At 40.1% G+C, this 18,089-nt stretch overlaps 1 protein-coding gene across 3 annotated transcripts; it reads left to right on the forward strand.

Annotated features, from left to right (window-relative positions):
• Positions 1 to 1,026: 1,026 nt before the first annotated feature.
• LOC117392852 (zinc finger protein 710-like) lies at positions 1,027 to 17,900 on the forward strand. Of its 3 annotated transcripts, XM_055231343.1 has the most exons (6): positions 1,061 to 1,186; positions 1,734 to 1,891; positions 13,634 to 15,232; positions 15,858 to 16,049; positions 16,122 to 16,293; positions 16,691 to 17,900. In XM_055231343.1, the coding sequence occupies exons 3-6, from the start codon at positions 13,676 to 13,678 to the stop codon at positions 16,870 to 16,872; spliced, it is 2,103 nt and encodes a 700-aa protein (XP_055087318.1). In that variant the 5' UTR covers positions 1,061 to 1,186; positions 1,734 to 1,891; positions 13,634 to 13,675; the 3' UTR covers positions 16,873 to 17,900. The 3 variants fall into 3 exon arrangements, with proteins under 3 accessions (XP_033846916.1, XP_055087318.1, XP_033846908.1); XM_033991025.2 differs by lacking the exon at positions 1,734 to 1,891 and having other exon boundaries at positions 1,027 to 1,186; XM_033991017.2 differs by lacking the exons at positions 1,061 to 1,186; positions 1,734 to 1,891 and adding an exon at positions 9,820 to 12,367.
• The last annotated feature ends 189 nt before the right edge of the window (positions 17,901 to 18,089 follow it).

Below are 18,089 nucleotides of genomic sequence, written 5' to 3' on the forward strand. Positions count from 1 at the left end.
TTGTTTGCATGTAGGCTACTGGAGCATGCACATCTGTCAATAAAAAATAGATAATCACTCCCTGCAGGGGGTTGTTCTGGCTTACTGACATTGAGCCATTCATGATACATACAAGCTTTTACACTGAACAAAAATGGAGAGGCAATAATTATAGTATATTGTGCATGTTTATTTACGCCGATGCTCATGAAAATATGAAAAGAGGTTTCAGAGGCCCTGCATGTTTAGATGCAATTAGACCTTTTCTACATCATGTGACATTTTTAACCTAGCTTCAGGGTATAACATAGAATTTTATTGTAAATTACATTAAAACATAGCCACATACTAGTCATTTAAGGCCTGGATTATTGTCTAAATGTAAAGTTCCACTACCATCTAGTGGTGAGTTTGTGCATTTAGCCTGACATTTCAGGTTAAGAATTACATCACAGTTTAAAATGTTATTTACATCCAACCTATTTTCTGTTTTCTTTCTGTTGTGTTATGGATGTTACAGAAAAAATAAAACTCTCAGGTGTCTCATTGTAATGGAGGAACCTGTAAACATGCCCAACATTTACAAAATACAGCTCTGCGCCTTGGATGCCAACAATCTCTCGTCGTGAGCATAAATAAATAAAACGAGTAATAAGACACGCATAGGCTACAAGTTGTGCAAAAGAAAAGCTCAATTAACCTCAAGTAATTGAAAGCTGAACTTGCACGAGAACGCCCCCTGGTGGCATTTGAAAACACACACCAACAATAAAAGTAGGCGTAGAAATAAAGGTGACATTATTTAATTTATTTTTTTATTTTTTTTATTTTTTTGAAGAAAGAACAAATTAAAACCACACAACCAAACAACACAAACGAATAATTCACAAGAAGCTTATTTTTCTCCCTGCTGTGGGCTGTGATGCACGGAGCAGAGCCACAACGAGCACGTTAACATTCATTGTCAATAAGGTGAATTAATTGTCAGTTGTCAAAAGTCGCTGAGAGAGGCACATTTCGCTCTCACTCGTGGCGATGAGGAGGAGCTCGCGTGTTTATTCATTCACGTCAGCCCCTCTCTCCCTTCCGTCCCCTGGTCCCTCCTTCCTGCTCCACACAACGGGGACCCTCCGCTGTAGCAGTTTTTTTTTCCCACATTAACATTAACCACAGTCACGTCGCCACCATACACCGCTTTTGGAACCAGGTGAGTCATGATTTGTTTGTGTTTGACGGTGCAAATGGAGGTATTATTCCGCTTTGCACCCGGAGCGGAGAGGCGGAGTGATTCAACCATAACTTATTACAATTCTCCGTTGAGCGCTAGCTAACTAACGTCCGCGCGGGATGTACAGCGGCGCTACAACGTCAACGGTTCTGTTAGCTAACGTTTTCCCGTCATACATCTCACAAATACTCGATGTAGGTCAAGCACTGTAGTCAAAATGTCGTCTTTTTACCCCCATCTCGCTGTGTAGAGAGGGAGAGCTACAGAGAGAATGGGGGAAGCGACGCATAGGGGAGGAGTAGGGGCACCACCAGGCCACATTTGTCCGATTGTACACCATCACTACCGCCCTCTGCCTGGGTCTACGCGCACACACCGGGCAGCCTGTCTCGCTTCGGCCTAGTTTCAAGAAAGTTTAGCTGTTAAGTTCTCCGGCCTTGCGTTAAAGCTACAGTGCGGCTTTAGGGTGACTCTGTTGGTGGAAGACACAGATGTTTAGCTCTCTTGTTGTTGTTTTTTTTCTAAGCGTGTTTTGGATAGGTAATGGCGTGCCTTGGAGTGATGTTGTGATGCAGTGCAGCAGTAACCTGTAGCCCGGACGCTCCAGTGGGACACGCAGCAGACAGCATCACAGGTCGGCTGACTGCTCACTTGGCTGTCACAGATCATTGATAGGCTGCACAGGTATCATCACTGCACTAATGAGAGAGCACCGCATCGCACACACGCTGCCAAGTGCGCACAAGTGCTGTTTCTGGTCAGGGCATTCTTTAGCATGGAGCCGGATCATTGATTACAGTTTTTTGTTTATTGTTGTATAGGATAGTTAGTAAATAGCATTGCAGTTTGGCACAGCTTTACTAAGTATAGCTACAGTTTGTCCCCGCTGTCTCTGCATATTTATCTCATAGTAATTTAGATGACCAATGAGCCTGTGGTCAAATGTTGATGTTCTTAATGGTCATTTAAAATGAACTGCCCATGAGGCGGCACCTTTCAGTTAGTGGTGATAATTCATCTAACACACATAAGCTCTAGCCGTTTTAAAACCATATGGTACAGTTGCATAAAGAACAGATTATAAAGTTACTGCATGGAATACCTGTTGTATGATCACAGCATAAAGTAGTTATCACTGATCCTCTTAGTGTGTCCATCACCTGTCTCATACCAGACATGGGCTAATGGCTTATTGACCAGTGCCTCAAATGTGCTTCAGACAGTATGGTCTTCCTGTGTGCACATCACTTACTGTGTGAGGCAATTCCCGTACCAAACATTGTATCGTGTATTTTTATCAACTAAAGTATTTCATCAGACTTTTGTCAATGCCATTTTTGATGACTAAAACTAAACAGAAACAAAATAAAAAGAAATCAGTGACGACTAAAATAATAATGTATACTTGTATGATTAAGTACACATCCCGATATTAGACCAAACAAAGTCATCGTCCATGAAACAAGTCTGTGTGCACTGCAGTATACTGATGCTAGAATCAAACATTTTCCTGGTTGACTATTTTGGATTTAGTCAACTAAATTAGTCATGCCATTTTTGTAGACTGAAATATTCTCCATCACCTGGCCCCTGTTTCAGTTTTGCCATCTTGCTAGCTCATTGTGATTGCACATCACTCGTGACACATCTGGGAAGTTCCCTCAAAGTGGTGAGGCAGCTGTCATAAACGCTGTATTATCATTCACAGCCATTTTCATGAAGATGAACAGATTGATCTGCCACCACTTTTTATTCATTGACACTAAGCTAACCTATTCCATGACAGTTATATTAAATCAAAATGACCTTATTATTTGGTACTATTATGCAGTGTGTGGCTCAGGTCACACCTCTTGTTCTTCAGAGCACTATTCTTAATACTGGACTTATGGATGTTTAAACTACCCCAATTAGTATACTGTGCACATGTTACAGCTTACTGATGTGATGAGGTTTTAATTACATTTATTTCCACATTTCTAATGCTGTTTTGATCCTGTCGTTATCAGCTTATGTGTTGTGCTTGTATGTGGAGTCAACACATTTTAGCACTGATGTTTCCTGGAGCAGTTTACTGCTACCACTGCCTCCACTGAGGCCTGTCAGGATTTTTCTCTGTCTGGAGCTGGGGTTGCATGTGATTGTTTTTTTTTTTTGTTTTTTAATATGGTTGAAAACACTTTCTTAAAGGTCAAATATTGTTTTTTTTAAGGTTGTAATTAATGTTGTCCTAGAGGTTAACACAGCCGGTTTGGAATGACACTGAAAAGAATACAGTGAGAGCCAACATGTAGGGCATTTTAATCTCTCTAGCGCTAGGATGTCCACACTATGGTCTGGGAGCCAAATGCGGCCCTCAGACCAATTTTTTTCGCCTTCAGGCCTTCTGCTGAAATGGTATGGTGTTCATTTTAACAGTAACTTTAAGTAGTACTACCAATATGACTATAATCCCAATAACATTGCATTGAATCGTGATACAAATCAATATTCTAAGCCTTATTAGTGTGTGGCGGTGTGTCAAAACTACATACTAAAATGCAACCATCTCAATAATCCACTGTATTCACTACTGGTCTGTGGCCCTCTGCTTCGAATATGTTTCAAGATGTGGCCCTTGGTGAAAAAAGGTTGGACACCTCTGCTCTAGTGCCACAAGTGTCTCTGTCTCTATTAAGATAGGGATGGACTGTGTGGGCAGTGTAGTTGTACTTCATTTTCATTTAATTTATCTTTATTTATACAGAGAGAGCCCAATGAGAATACTCAGTACTCTCTTTTTCATGAGTGCCCTGTTAAAATACAGAACAATACAAACAAAAACAAAGCAAATAACTACATGGGTCCATTTAAAACGTTAAAAACAGGTGCAGATGTGATTATGAATATTTATTACCAGATTATCGAAGTGCATTAGTGGTTCCAATGCTTGTTCTGCATGTCCTTGAAATGTATTCTATTTTTGGGAAGCTAAATAACCAAAACCTTTTTTCCCCATTTCAGTTCTAGTGTGGCCAGTTTTAGACAAAGACAATCATGAGATCTTGTATTAAAAGTTATTGTATCAAAGTTCAACAAGCAAATTATATATTCAGGCAATCTATCAAGTAGTAAATAATAATAAATACATTTTATACAGTTTTGTTCTCTTCTATCAGATAGAAATGGCTACTTTCTCATAGAGTGAACAGTGATGGGTTTTAAATTCATCACCTGTTATGAAACAAAGGGTTGAGTGAAAGAGTGAATCTAAAGGTTTCAGAGTAGAGGCTGAAGTCTGCATGTGTATTATATCTCCATAATCTAGTACAGAAAGAAAGGTTTCATGAACAATTTCTTTCCTGTATTCAAGAAGACACAAGATTTGTTTCTTTAATAAAATGATAATTTTGATTTTAAACTTATTATTATATATGATTATTCTGAGACATTTTTTTTAGAGGATACATTTTCATCAACACAATCTAAGATCTTTGTAGGTGGTGGCTCTTTCAGTTGATGTACCATTTAGTGTATATAGATTTGTAGCTTGCATATCCCTTAATTTTTTATTGTATTTTGAATAAAAAATTAACAATATGTAGAGCCAATATTTAGTTTATCTCTGTAGACCCATGTGTCATTTCCAGTTTGTCCTCAGTGCATCTGTAGATCTTATTAAACTGCAAAATAGAGCATTGAACCTAAAGAGGTGTTTACACAATCATACAAATTAAAATACACTGAAAAATAAAATCCATCCCATGAATGAGAACTATGCACATTGATTTCTTGTGAACGGGTGCGTTGAATGAGAGAATGAAACATACATACAACAGACAAAAATCTCACACACCATTTTACTTACAAATACGGGATTTTATTAGGACATAAATGTTTTGGCACTAGGCCTTCATCAAGTAAATAATGAGAAAGTCCAGTAAAAAGTAATTCCACTTTGAACAGAAGAACACAGATCCATGTATTAAAAAGCTTGTCTGAGCTGGCTACACTGAGATGGACAGAGATATTTTGTATTGCTCGTAAGTAAGAATCTGATTGGTTGCTAAAACTACAATTGACCTAACAGTTATCATTATCAGACCAGTCTAAACCTACTTAGGAAACGTCCAAATCTGTCTTACTGATTCTTTCTTTGAGTATATCTGCACAAATGAGTATCTAGTTCTCAATACTAGTTTAATATTCATTAGTATCTGTGTGTCAATTTCTTTGACAGCCTTAAACTAGAGTTACAGTTTGAGATTGTTTGGCTGCCCCATGTCCTGTCCTGTGCTCTTTGTATGAACAGGAAGTACCTCCAGAGAGCAGACTCACCGCAGCCATTTTACACTTGTGTTTGAGTGACAGCTCTGGACAGCTTTAGTGCTGCTGTCTGCCTGCACTGGAAAAGAGGTTAAGCCCACAAAGGCATGCACAGTATTCACAGTTGTATTCTATAAACAACATATTTGATATGCATCAACATAATAAGTCAGACTTTATTGTAATTTTAACATATTTCTGTTCCTAAAATGTATATTGTGTTGGATATATTTTATAGTTAGACATAACATTTCAGTTATTATTTTGTTGTAAAGGTCTACATCCATCAAAATAAACATATTCGGTGAACATATACTTTTGTTGTTCCCAAAATCAACTACTTCATTTATACAATGTAAAACTAATGTTAACAATCACAACATTTAAAGTGCATTTAGGATCAGCGCTTGAGCAATAGACCCTGATGTGTAAAAGAGAAAGTAGACCTAAAAAACTATAATGGGGAAATGATGCATCCACAGAAATTTGAGAGATGAGGCAACAGTCTCAGGTCATTTAAAGTTTAGTGTCATGATACTGACCACGACCTTTGGGAAAAAAAGAACAATAGCGGTTGAACGGCAACGCACCATTACACTATTAACTCAAGAAGTATGCCGATAACGATAATCAGAAGTTATACTGGCAATTCAGAAATGTGAGAAATGTGCTAAAACATATTAGTTGATGTTTAAGTAGTGGACAAATGTGAAAGGGCTGTAAAATTACACTCAAAATGACAGAAATATCTTTGTATCACTTTGTATTAGCGCTGTTGGATATATTCGGATCAAACCAAAATCGCGGCGTGAAAGGCTGCAATTAGTTAACTGCAAAAACGTTTAAGGAACATAATTTCCTCTGCAAAAAACAAAATGTAGTGTCTTATTTTATTTAAAACCTGGTAACATTTTACAAGCTTGCTCTTAAATGCATGTGATTCTTGTATTAGTTTAGCATTTCATATTTCAGTCCTGGACATGTAAAGTGCTAAATCATTTCTTACCCTTGTTTAAGAAATTAGAATAGTCTGTAAGGCAGTATCACTTGAACTTATCTTATCTTACAAAAGAGACAAAGACATAATATAGCGACCATAAGCCTGTGTCGCTTCGAGAGGAGTCCGGATCCAGTACCTCGATCTGATGTGCTGTTATTTGGAAAAACTGAAAAACTGACTCAGGAAGTGCGTTTTATGGTGTTTTAATCAGTTGGTTCCACAGTATCCAAGCAGGTTACACATACAAAGATGGTAAGTTGTAGGCCTACAGAAAACTGGTATGGTAACAAGCATAGAAATAAAGCGGTCAACGAAAAATACGGCTACCCGGTGTCTCCCCTCTCCACCTGTCAGACAGCAGGAAACCCGGTGCCTTTGTACCTCCCAGTATGTCACCCTTGCCCACGTGAACCCCGCCCCTTACGCATTGCCATAGCAACCAACACATCATATGGCTCCTACACATAACCATGACTAAATCAAAGCTAATTTAGTACATCATAGTAAGTTGAATCATTAATAAAATCCACCTTTTAAAAAAAACTAAATTTCTGTCACATTGAAAACATAACATTAACACACATTATCATTACTCAATATTGATACTTTTGCCATATATTGTGTAGCTCTGTTTGATTTGTTCTTATTGACATGATTAGTGGGAGGAGAACGGTAAATAGATGACTCTGGTCCACGTGCACAGTAATGGTACCTCTAGAACAATTACACTGCTATCTGAATAGTGTTACATACAACAGTTGTGTTATTGTCTCTGTTAAAGAGAACACTGCTGCGTTTGCTACAGTTTCAGACATCAGTCATTTTTCAAGTGGATGAGACGAGGTTTGCAGAAAAAAAACTGTAGAGATTTATGGGCGTGTATTCGAGCACATCTACATAACTGACGTCATCTTTGTGTGCTGTTGACATTGGAGGCCACAGAATGGAGGTTGACATTACAAAATGACTATATCAGACGTTTTTTCGGGCTAGAAAGGATAGGAGCCCCGTACTTGGAGCTTCTTCTGTGGATAAATTGAATGTCTTGATGTGCTTGTTTATTGAAGTCTCTTCCCATGGGCTACTCAATTAATGCAACACTTAATTCATTCAAAATTATTACTTTATAGTGTAGGGCTGTGCAGTGAATCAATTTTCAATCAAATTAGAGTCAATGATGAGCTTTGGGATTTTAAATGGAGTTCTTAGCCAGTCAAAAGCATGTGGTTTGTTTTATGTCACATGGTACTTAGGCCTGTCAAGATAATTACTATATCGATTTATCTTTCAATACATGGTAGATGGAACAATCATTTTTAGGGACCAGTATTTATTGTAGGAACTTTTGCTTTGTATTAGTAGGGAAGTTTTTGTTATTCTGGATTATGATGAGATTTGAGGTGTAGAGGGTAGAATAAATAACTGTTATGACTTAATGTAAGTACCCAAGTGTTTAATTAAACACTTTTAAACAAGTATTGCTGCTCACGTTCACAAACAATACCCTACACATATTGGTATTCAGTCTCATTTTTTATCATCTATATTTACTTCAGCAATGTATTGTGTTATTGGGACAGGCCTAATGGTACTTATTCAAAGTCTGTATTGTTTATGTTCATGAAATTAAGATTTAAAGCCATTTCAGTAGTTTAATAAGTAGGACTTTGGGCCTTAGTTGTTTAGTTGATTAATCAGTTGATGGAGTTTTAGTCAAAATTTCTATTAGTAGCTTATAAGGATTTATATGGGACAACAGCAGAAAGAAAAAGGTGTTGAGTGAGTTAGCTGAAAATTTGGGAGTGAATCCTTAGTTTTATCTACCATTTTACATATACATACTTTTTTCCTAGTACATTCTGCATAAATAGTTGTTTTTACATGAACTCCTGTGGTTTTTTTTCTGTTTCTGCTTTTGCCATGCCCCCTTTTTAGCCAACTAATCAGGATCAGCAGGAAATACAGGAAAATACATCTGAATAGAAAACCAATTACATGGAGGAAAAAAAATTAAATATGATTAATTATTCTGGCATGTCACCTTGCTTTCCTATAGTTTTGTAATTATTGCCTTGTATTTCTCTAAACTCAGCAAAGTTATGGTTGGCATCAGAAGTTGCCAGTTGTTGTTATTATTATTATCATCTAAAATGAGACTAATTGAGACTAATTGTGAAGTGAGCATCATTTAAAGTGACAGTTTGATGGACCACCTCCAATCTTCACCAATGAGTGTCCCTCAGCCGTGAGAGAGGACTTCAGGCCTATTCTTCCCCTTTCTCTCTCTCCCATGACTGCGGCCATGTTTGTGAAACCACAGAACAGGCTCTCGTTCTTTCCCTCCCTTTCTCTCTCCCTCCCTCCCTCTCTCTTTCTGTTTTCCTCTAAGCCCCTCCCCCTCTCTGTCCCTCTCTCCTTCATCTTCCTCTTTTCAATCTGCTTCCCTCCATTTTCTCCTCTCTCGCTAGTCTACACTGCACTGTATGTACCCCCCTCACATGGCACACCCCTCCTCTTTTTCTCTCACGTTGCTCTGTCTATCCTGTCGTTTTTTTTCCCTCCTGTCTCGCGCTCTATCTATCTTTTCCATCCTCCCCTCCCCCATATAAGATTTTACTCTCTCACTGCCTTCCCTCTCAGCAGAGATCTAGTTATCTCCCTCGCTCCCTCACCCTTCGATTCCTCTTTCATTTCCCAGCAACTTCTCTTTCTCTCTCTCTTTCTCTTTCGTCAGATTTCGCCCCCATTTTGTCCTCTGCTTCTTCTCTTTCCCTCCATGTTCTCTCTCTTTCACTCCCTCCCCCCTCCCTTTCCTTCTTCCTCTCTCCCTCCCCCTCTCTCTCCTCCGCTTTCAACTGATTACACTCCATGTTGTCCTGCATTTTCCCTTTCTCTTTCCCTCTATGTTCTCTCCTTTTCTATCTTTACTTTCCCATCCCTTCTCAGTCTGTTTTGGCTGATTAGAATTTTGTGCTCTGCCATTTTCCCTTCTTCTTTACCTCCATGCTCTCTTTCTATTTCTCTCTCTCTCTCTCTCGTCGTTTTCTTCTCGCTGTCTTTCAGCTGATTACACCCCCATTTTGTCCTCTGAAGCTTTCTCTTTCCTTTCCCTCCATTTTCTCTCTATCCGTTTTCACCATTATTTCTCTTGACATTTTTTGACAAATAGTAGCGACACATTAGGACAGTTTTGTGGCTGGTAAAACATAACACAACTGAAGCATGTATGGGATAAGATGCTATTCAACAAGTGGCTGAAGCTCTAGTTTCAACCTGTCCCTAGGTACCAGAGCCAGGTCGCAGGGTTGGTTCTGCTGCATAATTGTAAACAGGCTTTATGACACCAGTTTATACAAAATACAATGCAAAAAAACAGACAAAAAATCCCATCTAATCAAAATCACTAGACAATTGAAAAAGTAATTAATCTGGATTAGCATATTTGGTGCCTCAAGCCACATTACTAGTACTTTTTTAAATTTTTCACTGTGATTAAGAAATGATTTGAAAGTAAGTCGCTCCAACCATCATGGCAAAAGATAACCAAAATGAATAGCTCTTTTTTAACAAGTCGGGGTCAATCGAATCAAAATATGTTGTCTTTTAATACACTCTTGACGTTTTTGCTCAGAAACAGCTGAATTCGGTTGGCTTTGCAATTTTAAGTGTTCATCATATTTGCTGTCTGGAATTTGTGTCAGACTGGTGTTAGTTTCTGAAGTCAAAGTAAATTCTAATTCCAGATTTCACGTGTTCACACAAGTTCACGTGAAGCATTGCTGCATTAGAGCTGTCTCTGTTCCAACTGTAATTTATACTTCAAGTAACCACAGAGCAGTTTTGTTTAAATAAAGGTAAAACATTATGAGACATTCAGAGCCAGCCTGTAAAGTCTTTCTACGTCAGTGTATAGGCCCAACCGAGATTAGTGATTACCACATTGACAAAGTTACCAAGAGCAGTCCACATGTGCTGTACAGCCAACAGAACTATCTCATATAGCCAACTTTACTTTCCATCCATTTTGTATTTCTTATTCTTTTACTGCATTCTGTTCTGCCCATCCCCCTTTCTCTCTAGCTCTCTTTTCACTCTCCCCCTCTTTCTTTTTTTCTCCCCTCCTGTTCTATTCCTGCACTAACCCCCCTCCCCCGTCTCTTTCTCCTCCTCCTGCTCTATCTCTGCATTAAATCTTCCTCTTCTTGTCTCTCTCTCCCTCCCCCCTATCTCTTTCTTTCTCCCCCTCCCCTTTTATTCCTACATTAACCCTTCCCTCTCTCTCTTCCTCCTTCTCGCGACCTATCTTTCTTTCTCCCCCTCCCATTCTATGCCTGCATTAACCCTTTATTTTCTCTCTCTCCATCCCTCTTTCAATATCGCCCTCTAATTCTATCATTGCACTAAACCTTCCCTTTTGCTTTCTCTCCCCCGTCTCTCCTTCCCTCACTCCTTCCCACCCACCCCCTCCCTTTTATCCTTGCACAAAACCTTTCTTGCTCTCTCTCCTTCTCTCCCTCTTCTTCTTGCAATCTATTCCAGCACTAAATCCTATTTTTTTTCATTATCCTTCTCTCTTTTTCTCACCCTTTTTCTCTCCCCCTCCCGTTCTATTCTGGCATAAACCTTTCCTTTCTTTCTCTTTTTTTCTCTGTGTCTCTGTCTGTCTTTTCTTTCCCCCTCTCCCATTCCATCTCTGCATTATACATTTTTTTCTGTCTCTCTCTCTTCCCCTCTCATTCTATCATCGCACTAAACCTCCCCTTTTGCTCTTTCTTTCCCACTTTCTCTCTTTCCCTCACTCTCTTCCATTCCACCCATCCCCCCTCCCTTTTTATCTCTACATGAAACCTTCTTTTCTCCACCTCCCTCCCTCCCTCTCTTCCTCTCTTCTTCCCTCTTCCTCCTTCCATTCTATTTCTGCACTAAACCCCCCCATTTTTTCACCCCTCCCTCTCTTTTTCTCGCTCTCTTTCTCTCTCTCCCCCTCCCATTCTCTTCTGGCATTAACCCTTTCTTCTCTCTTTCTCTCTCATTTCTTTTCTTCCCTTCTCTAACATTCTATCCCTGCATTAAACCTTCCTCTTTTCTCTCTCTCGCTCCCTCCCCCTCTCTCTTTCACTCTCCCCCTCTCATTCTATCATTGTACTAAACCTCTCCCTTTTGCTCTTTCCCTCCCCCTCTCTCTCTTTCCCTCACTCCCTCCCATCCCCCCTCCCTTTCAACCCCACACCAAACCCTTTTCTCTCTCTTTCACTCTCTCTCTCTCCCCCCTCCCTACTCTTCTTGCATTCTATTCCTGCACTAAACCCTCCTTTTTTCACCCCCCTCTCTCTTTGTCTCGCTCTTTCTCTCTCTCTCTCTCTCTCTCCCCCTCCCTTTCTATCCCTGTACAAAACCCTCCTTTCTCTCTCTCTCTCCATCATTCCTCCCTATCATCCGTTTGCTCAACTCTTTTTTTCCACCACCTCTTTTTCAACTCTCCTCTGAAGCCTGGGCTCAAAGCTTGGACACTTTGGTCTCTACATAAGATAAGGAAAGATAAGGAAAAGAAATGGCGGACCTCTCAAAACTAATCAAATTTAAATTGCTTCTCAAATGTGTAAGTAACTCTGCGATATGTTCTGAAATCTCGCCGGAAAATTGAGGTCACTATTGTGATTTGTAGATTGTTGTTGTTTGTCTGGTCTGCGTTAGTAGAGCCACTGCTTGTACTAGAGACAGTTTGAGGAAGAGGAAGGTGGGAAGTATTTGCGCCCCGCCTCTTGCCGTCCTTTACATATAAAGATCACACGGACAGTCTCTCCTCACTCACAATGAGATCTTTAAAGCACCTGAAGCCTTACAAGAGAAGTCTGGTGAGTCAAGTTCTATTAAAATCTGTGTTAATCTATCAATGTTTCCTGGGAAATGGAAAAAAAAAGTGATTGTAGCAAAACTAACTGTAGTGTTGTGCCAGTGAATTATCTGCATGTTTTGTAAATCTGCAGTTTTGCTTCTTTCTGTCATTTACCGTGCGTCTCTCTGTCTCTGTCATCTTCTTAGCGTCTTGCTCCATCTATCCATCGTCCCTTCTTTCCTTTTGTATCTGTCTCTCCTTTGCTATCGTCTCCTTCTCTCTTTCTTCTATTCTTTCCTCCTTTTTCCAGTTTGAAGACTCGTAAAGCTTTGGTTTTCTTATTTTGTGTCAGCTGAATGTGTTTTTGTTGGAATCGTGTCCTGCTGTATATTGTTTCATCTTTCTATTTCACCTTTTCCATGTATCTGTCCAGCTTAGACTATATAGTAATTCCCACAAGCACATGTTACACACATCTGCCATACTCAGAGACTCGGTGAGCTACTAGGACATCTTGAGGGATAAGGTTTCACTATGTTGTTTTGTAAGGTTTATTAGAAGGAAATTAAGTTTGTTTTTCAAGTCATCAAGTATATTTTTCTGAATGTATTTTTTACTGTCTGTTGGGCCACAATAATGTCACAATAATGTCTAAATTGACAGTATAATTGTAAATTGTAGTATAACCATATTTTTAAGAGCTTAATATTTATGGTGGGTAGCGTCACTTTGCACTAATAGAGAACTTTTTCTTAATTTTTTGTAGTACAAATATCTTTGCTGTAGAGGGAGGAATAATTAACATGAATGACTCATTAAAGATACTTTAGGCTTTAAGGTTTGTTCTTTTTTACTTTTACAATGTGATTAGAAAAGCGTTGGGATCATCATGTTTTAGGGTAATGGGGTACAGTGGAGTAAAGTTGTTTCAATATTATGTATATTGTGATATTTTCTGTAGAAATCTATTGCACTTCAAAGTTTATCATGACAGGCCTCATATTCCTCATATTAATGTGGGTTGTAGTGTTCTAACCATGCTACTACCCGGAGATTCTTCAGATGCACTTTCTAAAAGTTGTGACATATTTATTATTATAAAATGTGTGTATATATATATATATATATATATATATATATATATATATATATATATATATATATATATATATATATATATATATATATATATATATATATATATATATATATAATCATTTCAAGTAGTGCGTATTAGCTGAAGTGCAAAACCTGACCATGCTTGTTGTACATGTGTGTGTTTCAGGAGGAGGCGAGCTGGCGCCGGGGTAGATGTGAACCCAAGGTAATGGCCCGGCTGGTGGACACAGGCACACAGACAGATCCAGTGGTTGTGCTGTCCTTGGCCCAGGCTGCCGTGCTAGGTCTCATCTCACAGAATGAAGTTTTTGGAGCTACCATTGCACCTAATGGCTTCTACACTGGTGAACCTAAAGAATCCCCTGCCCCCCCAGTAGACGGAGTAGACTACGAGTACGCAGACCAGCTTATTGGAGCTAACGGAGATTACCTCGGGGACAATTTAGGAGAAGACGGACAGATGCAACCCAGCTGCAGTCAGAGGAGATGGCAGCAGGGCCCTCCTCAGCACCAGGAGGCTAAAATGGTCGTCCCTGACCGCCACAGCCACCCAGTGGGGGACGGGACTCATGTAAAAGGGGAAGTAGTGAGCTCTGGGATGTCCTCATGTGTTCACATGCTCAACAACATGGCCCCTAGAGGTGGCCTAATCCAAGTAGACCCAGCCACTCTGAGAGTCCGTAATAAAAACTGTGTTGAGTGTGAGCGGGAAGCATCCACACAGCAGCAACAGCAGCAGCAGCATCAGCAGCAACAACAAGCCCCTGTTCACACACACCCTCCTCCAGGCCCCGTGAGCCACAGAGGAGCTGAGCCTCCAGCCCATAGAGGACTGCAGGCCCCAAGGCCCATGGGAGCCCATGGGCGAGTGGCCAGACAAGAGTCAGATGGGGTGGAGCACCAACCGAACAACATGATGAAGCCTGCACAGCCAGAGGAAGCAATCAGCAGCTACTTCCAAACCAGCGAAGTGGGCAGTTATGACTCCAACGAAATGGGAATGGGCGGAGAGTATGAGGACAGTGGCCAGGGCATGATGTGGACTGATGGGAGCGGAGGGGGGCAGCATCCACCACCTCAGCAGCCTCAGACCACACGCCGCCAAGGAGGCCGAAGAGTAGACCGGCTTGATATCAATATACAGATCGATGAGTCCTACTGTGTGGATGTTGGTGATGGCCTCAAGCGCTGGAAGTGCCGCATGTGTGATAAGTCCTACACGTCGAAGTACAATCTGGTCACGCACATCTTGGGCCATAGTGGCATCAAACCACATGCCTGTCCTCACTGTGGGAAGCTCTTCAAACAGCCCAGCCACCTCCAGACTCACCTACTGACCCATCAGGGCACCAGGCCCCACAAATGCACCGTATGTAAGAAGGGCTTCACCCAGACCAGCCACTTGAAGCGCCACATGCTGCAGCACACTGACGTCAAGCCCTATAGCTGCCGCTTCTGCCGCCGTGGTTTTGCCTATCCCAGTGAGCTGAGGGCTCATGAGGTGAAGCATGAGCGTGGACGGTGCCACGTGTGCTCACAGTGCAGCATGGAGTTCCCCACCTATGCCCACCTAAAGCGCCACCAGACCAGCCACCAGGGCCCACACACCTTCCAATGCACAGAGTGTAACAAGTCCTTTGCCTACCGCAGCCAGCTCCAGAACCACACCTTGAAACATCAAAGTCCCAGACCATACACCTGCTCCCAGTGCGGCCTGGAGTTTGTGCAGCTCAACCATCTACGTCAGCACTCGCTCACACACAAGGTACAATCACCCATTTTGCTCCCATAAACTGTAACGGTATGTGCTTGTGCTAAATGTCAATCAACTTTGAGGAACAGTACTATGTGGTATTTGTCTTTATAACTTGGCACATGCATGGTTCCTTCATTTCCATATACTAAGAGCCTATGTAGTTGTTGGTAAACTCAACAGCACTGAACACACAAATAGAAGATTAATATTAAGATGCATGCAGTATTTACGGTGTATACATATTTAAGCTTACATTAACAACTCTCATTTTGATACAGAAAATGAGAATAATATTTTAAATGTGGATGTTACTCTGCCCCCTGGTGGAGAACATCAACTGCACAGTTGCTTGGGCTAATAACAGTAGCACAGATGGATTTCAATGCTTTAAATAAATAGTATACTGAGTTCCATTTTTGTCTAAAAATATATATTAATGCCCATTTAGTTTTTATTGTGGATGCCCTGAAATTAGACTTTTTGACAGTTTTCTTGTATCAGTTTGGTATAAAATCTGCTTCAAAAAGTCTAGAGTGATTTTCAGAATGTCTTTAATAGTCAATTAAAGTGTATTAGATTCTTGTTCTATTTAAATATTTACTATATCTGTCTTTGCTGTCTGTTGGACACTCAGGGAATGAAGGGTCACAAGTGCGAGGTGTGCTCGAGGGAGTTCACTCTGTCGGCCAACCTGAAGAGACACATGCTCATTCACAACAGTGTGCGGCCATTCCAGTGTCACGTCTGCTTCAAGAGCTTCATCCAGAAACAGACTCTCAAGACCCACATGATAGTACACCTGCCTGTCAAGCCTTTCAAATGCAAGGTCAGTACTGTAAAAATACTGTGTGCATTTTAAACTAATTTATTTATACTGTTGTCATCCTATTGTTTCCAGGTGTGTGGCAAGTCTTTCAATCGAATGTACAACCTCCTGGGTCACATGCACCTCCACGCGGGCAGTAAGCCTTTCAAGTGTCCTTACTGCACCAGTAAGTTCAACCTGAAGGGAAATCTGAGCAGACACATGAAGGTCAAGCATGGGATGGATGTGTCACCGGAAACGCAAGGTAAGATCAATCACGATAATAAAGTGTGTCAAAGATGGAACTGATGGCGCTGATTCCACAATTAAATTCATAAAAACGGAGCAAAATCTGCTCTCTTGGTAACAACAAATTATATGTAATCATTAAATCTCGGTACAAGTTTATTTTTTGTTTAATGTGTTTGCTGTTTAGAGGTTTGACCGCTGTACGTTTAGACTGTGTTAGGAAGTGTCCTTTTTAGCAGGTGGCTTGGTTTGGCCAATTATAACATTTAATGTCTTAATAAACAATGTGTTGGTAAATGTATACACCGTGTGAACAATTTCAGGCAATGTTTTAATTTGAATAATGTTAAATTTAAGCTCATGAAAATGAATTGGGGGGAGCTTCACTTCAATTGAATCCTTTGTTTTTGCAGAAGTGCTTCCAGAAATGGAAACCCAGGGGGAGTATGAAGGACAGAACTTCAACTATACCTCACCAGACAATATGGACAACGGTGGCTCCCAAAACCTCACAAAGCTCACAACTGCAAACATGGAAGATATGGAGGAATATTACAACTTTGGGAAGGACACAAACAGCTACACCTCCCCTTGAGTAGAGACACACTTTGGGTTTTTTGAGGAGGCAGCATGCTGGACTCCAGATAAATGGAAAGACATGAGACACATCAGATGACACATTATATGGACATGTTTTGGAGCGCTTTTTTTGGAACTTCCTTTTTCAAAGACAAATATGGCAGGCAGACTGTCAAATATGTACTATGTTCTCTGTTTGTCTCGGTCAAAAAAGAGCCTACAGTCCCGTTTAAAGTAACAGGTTTACTGTTTTTCACAAATCACTAATGTATGTCCTTTTAAGTACAGTGCATCGGACTGAAAGTGCCACAGACTTGTGCAACTCAACTTCCAGGTTGACTATATAATCGCTATAAATGGTAAATATATATACTTATATATAGATATCAAGTTTTCTATGATTATTAAATAGGTTTGAAGTACTCTTCCTAAATGTAGGTAACCATTCCATACTTAAAAATAAAGGCTGCTGGTGCGTTGGTGCTTTTTGCACTGGGTATTGCAGCCTCATTCTAAACAGGGCACTGGCTACAGACGCTGCTACTGTCCCATGTCAGGATTACCACTGTTGCTGGCATGTAAAACAGACTGTATAAATATTTGACAAAATGCAGTGTTAATCCAATTTTTACATGGTTTGGTTTTACATTAATATCAATCTACTGTAGTAAATCTACCACTCGTGTCTGCATTACAATACAATACAAAGCACTTTTTACAAGATAGCTATTATTTCTGTGAAGCCCACCTTTGGTACATAAAACAGTTTCTGTTGTTTGTTGGTTAAGGACCAGAACTATTTTCATTGCTCTTTCATTTCTCGTTTACTCATAAAAATATTGTGGGCGTTGAAAGTGTTTTGATTGTAGTCTTGGTCCTTGTTGCTCTGATTTAGAAAGACTGTTCTTCCTGTCCTGCCATGCAGGTCAGTGTTGTTATGCACACTAAACCTAATGAATGATCGAATAGTTCTTTTATGTTTAATTTAAAGATGAGAACTTGGCAGTAGACCATGGATTATTTAATAAATGTTCTCAAGTTGGCTTTTGTTGTGTTTTGTGCAAGGCTTTGATAGCATAGGCATATCTTAATTTTTAATCATTTACACTTTTATGACTGTACTTCATAGTACATAGCAGTACTTGAAAGTATGTTCAAAGTCTCTATCATCTAAAAAGTATTTGTAATACCTCGTTCATTTTATGCACATTCCAGTATGGCTGTGAACCAGTG

The sequence above is a fragment of the Periophthalmus magnuspinnatus genome, chromosome 3, assembly GCF_009829125.3.
Source record: "Periophthalmus magnuspinnatus isolate fPerMag1 chromosome 3, fPerMag1.2.pri, whole genome shotgun sequence".
In the NCBI taxonomy this organism is placed as follows: Eukaryota; Metazoa; Chordata; class Actinopteri; order Gobiiformes; family Gobiidae; genus Periophthalmus; species Periophthalmus magnuspinnatus.

Excerpts from the sequence above, each read along its gene's own strand:
- LOC117392852 (XM_033991017.2), top strand. The coding sequence starts at position 12,326 with ATGAGATCTTTAAAGCACCTGAAGCCTTACAAGAGAAGTCTG. Across the intron at positions 15,233-15,857 it reads AGCACTCGCTCACACACAAG|GGAATGAAGGGTCACAAGTG; the intron begins GTACAATCACCC and ends TTGGACACTCAG. Across the intron at positions 16,050-16,121 it reads TCAAGCCTTTCAAATGCAAG|GTGTGTGGCAAGTCTTTCAA; the intron begins GTCAGTACTGTA and ends TATTGTTTCCAG.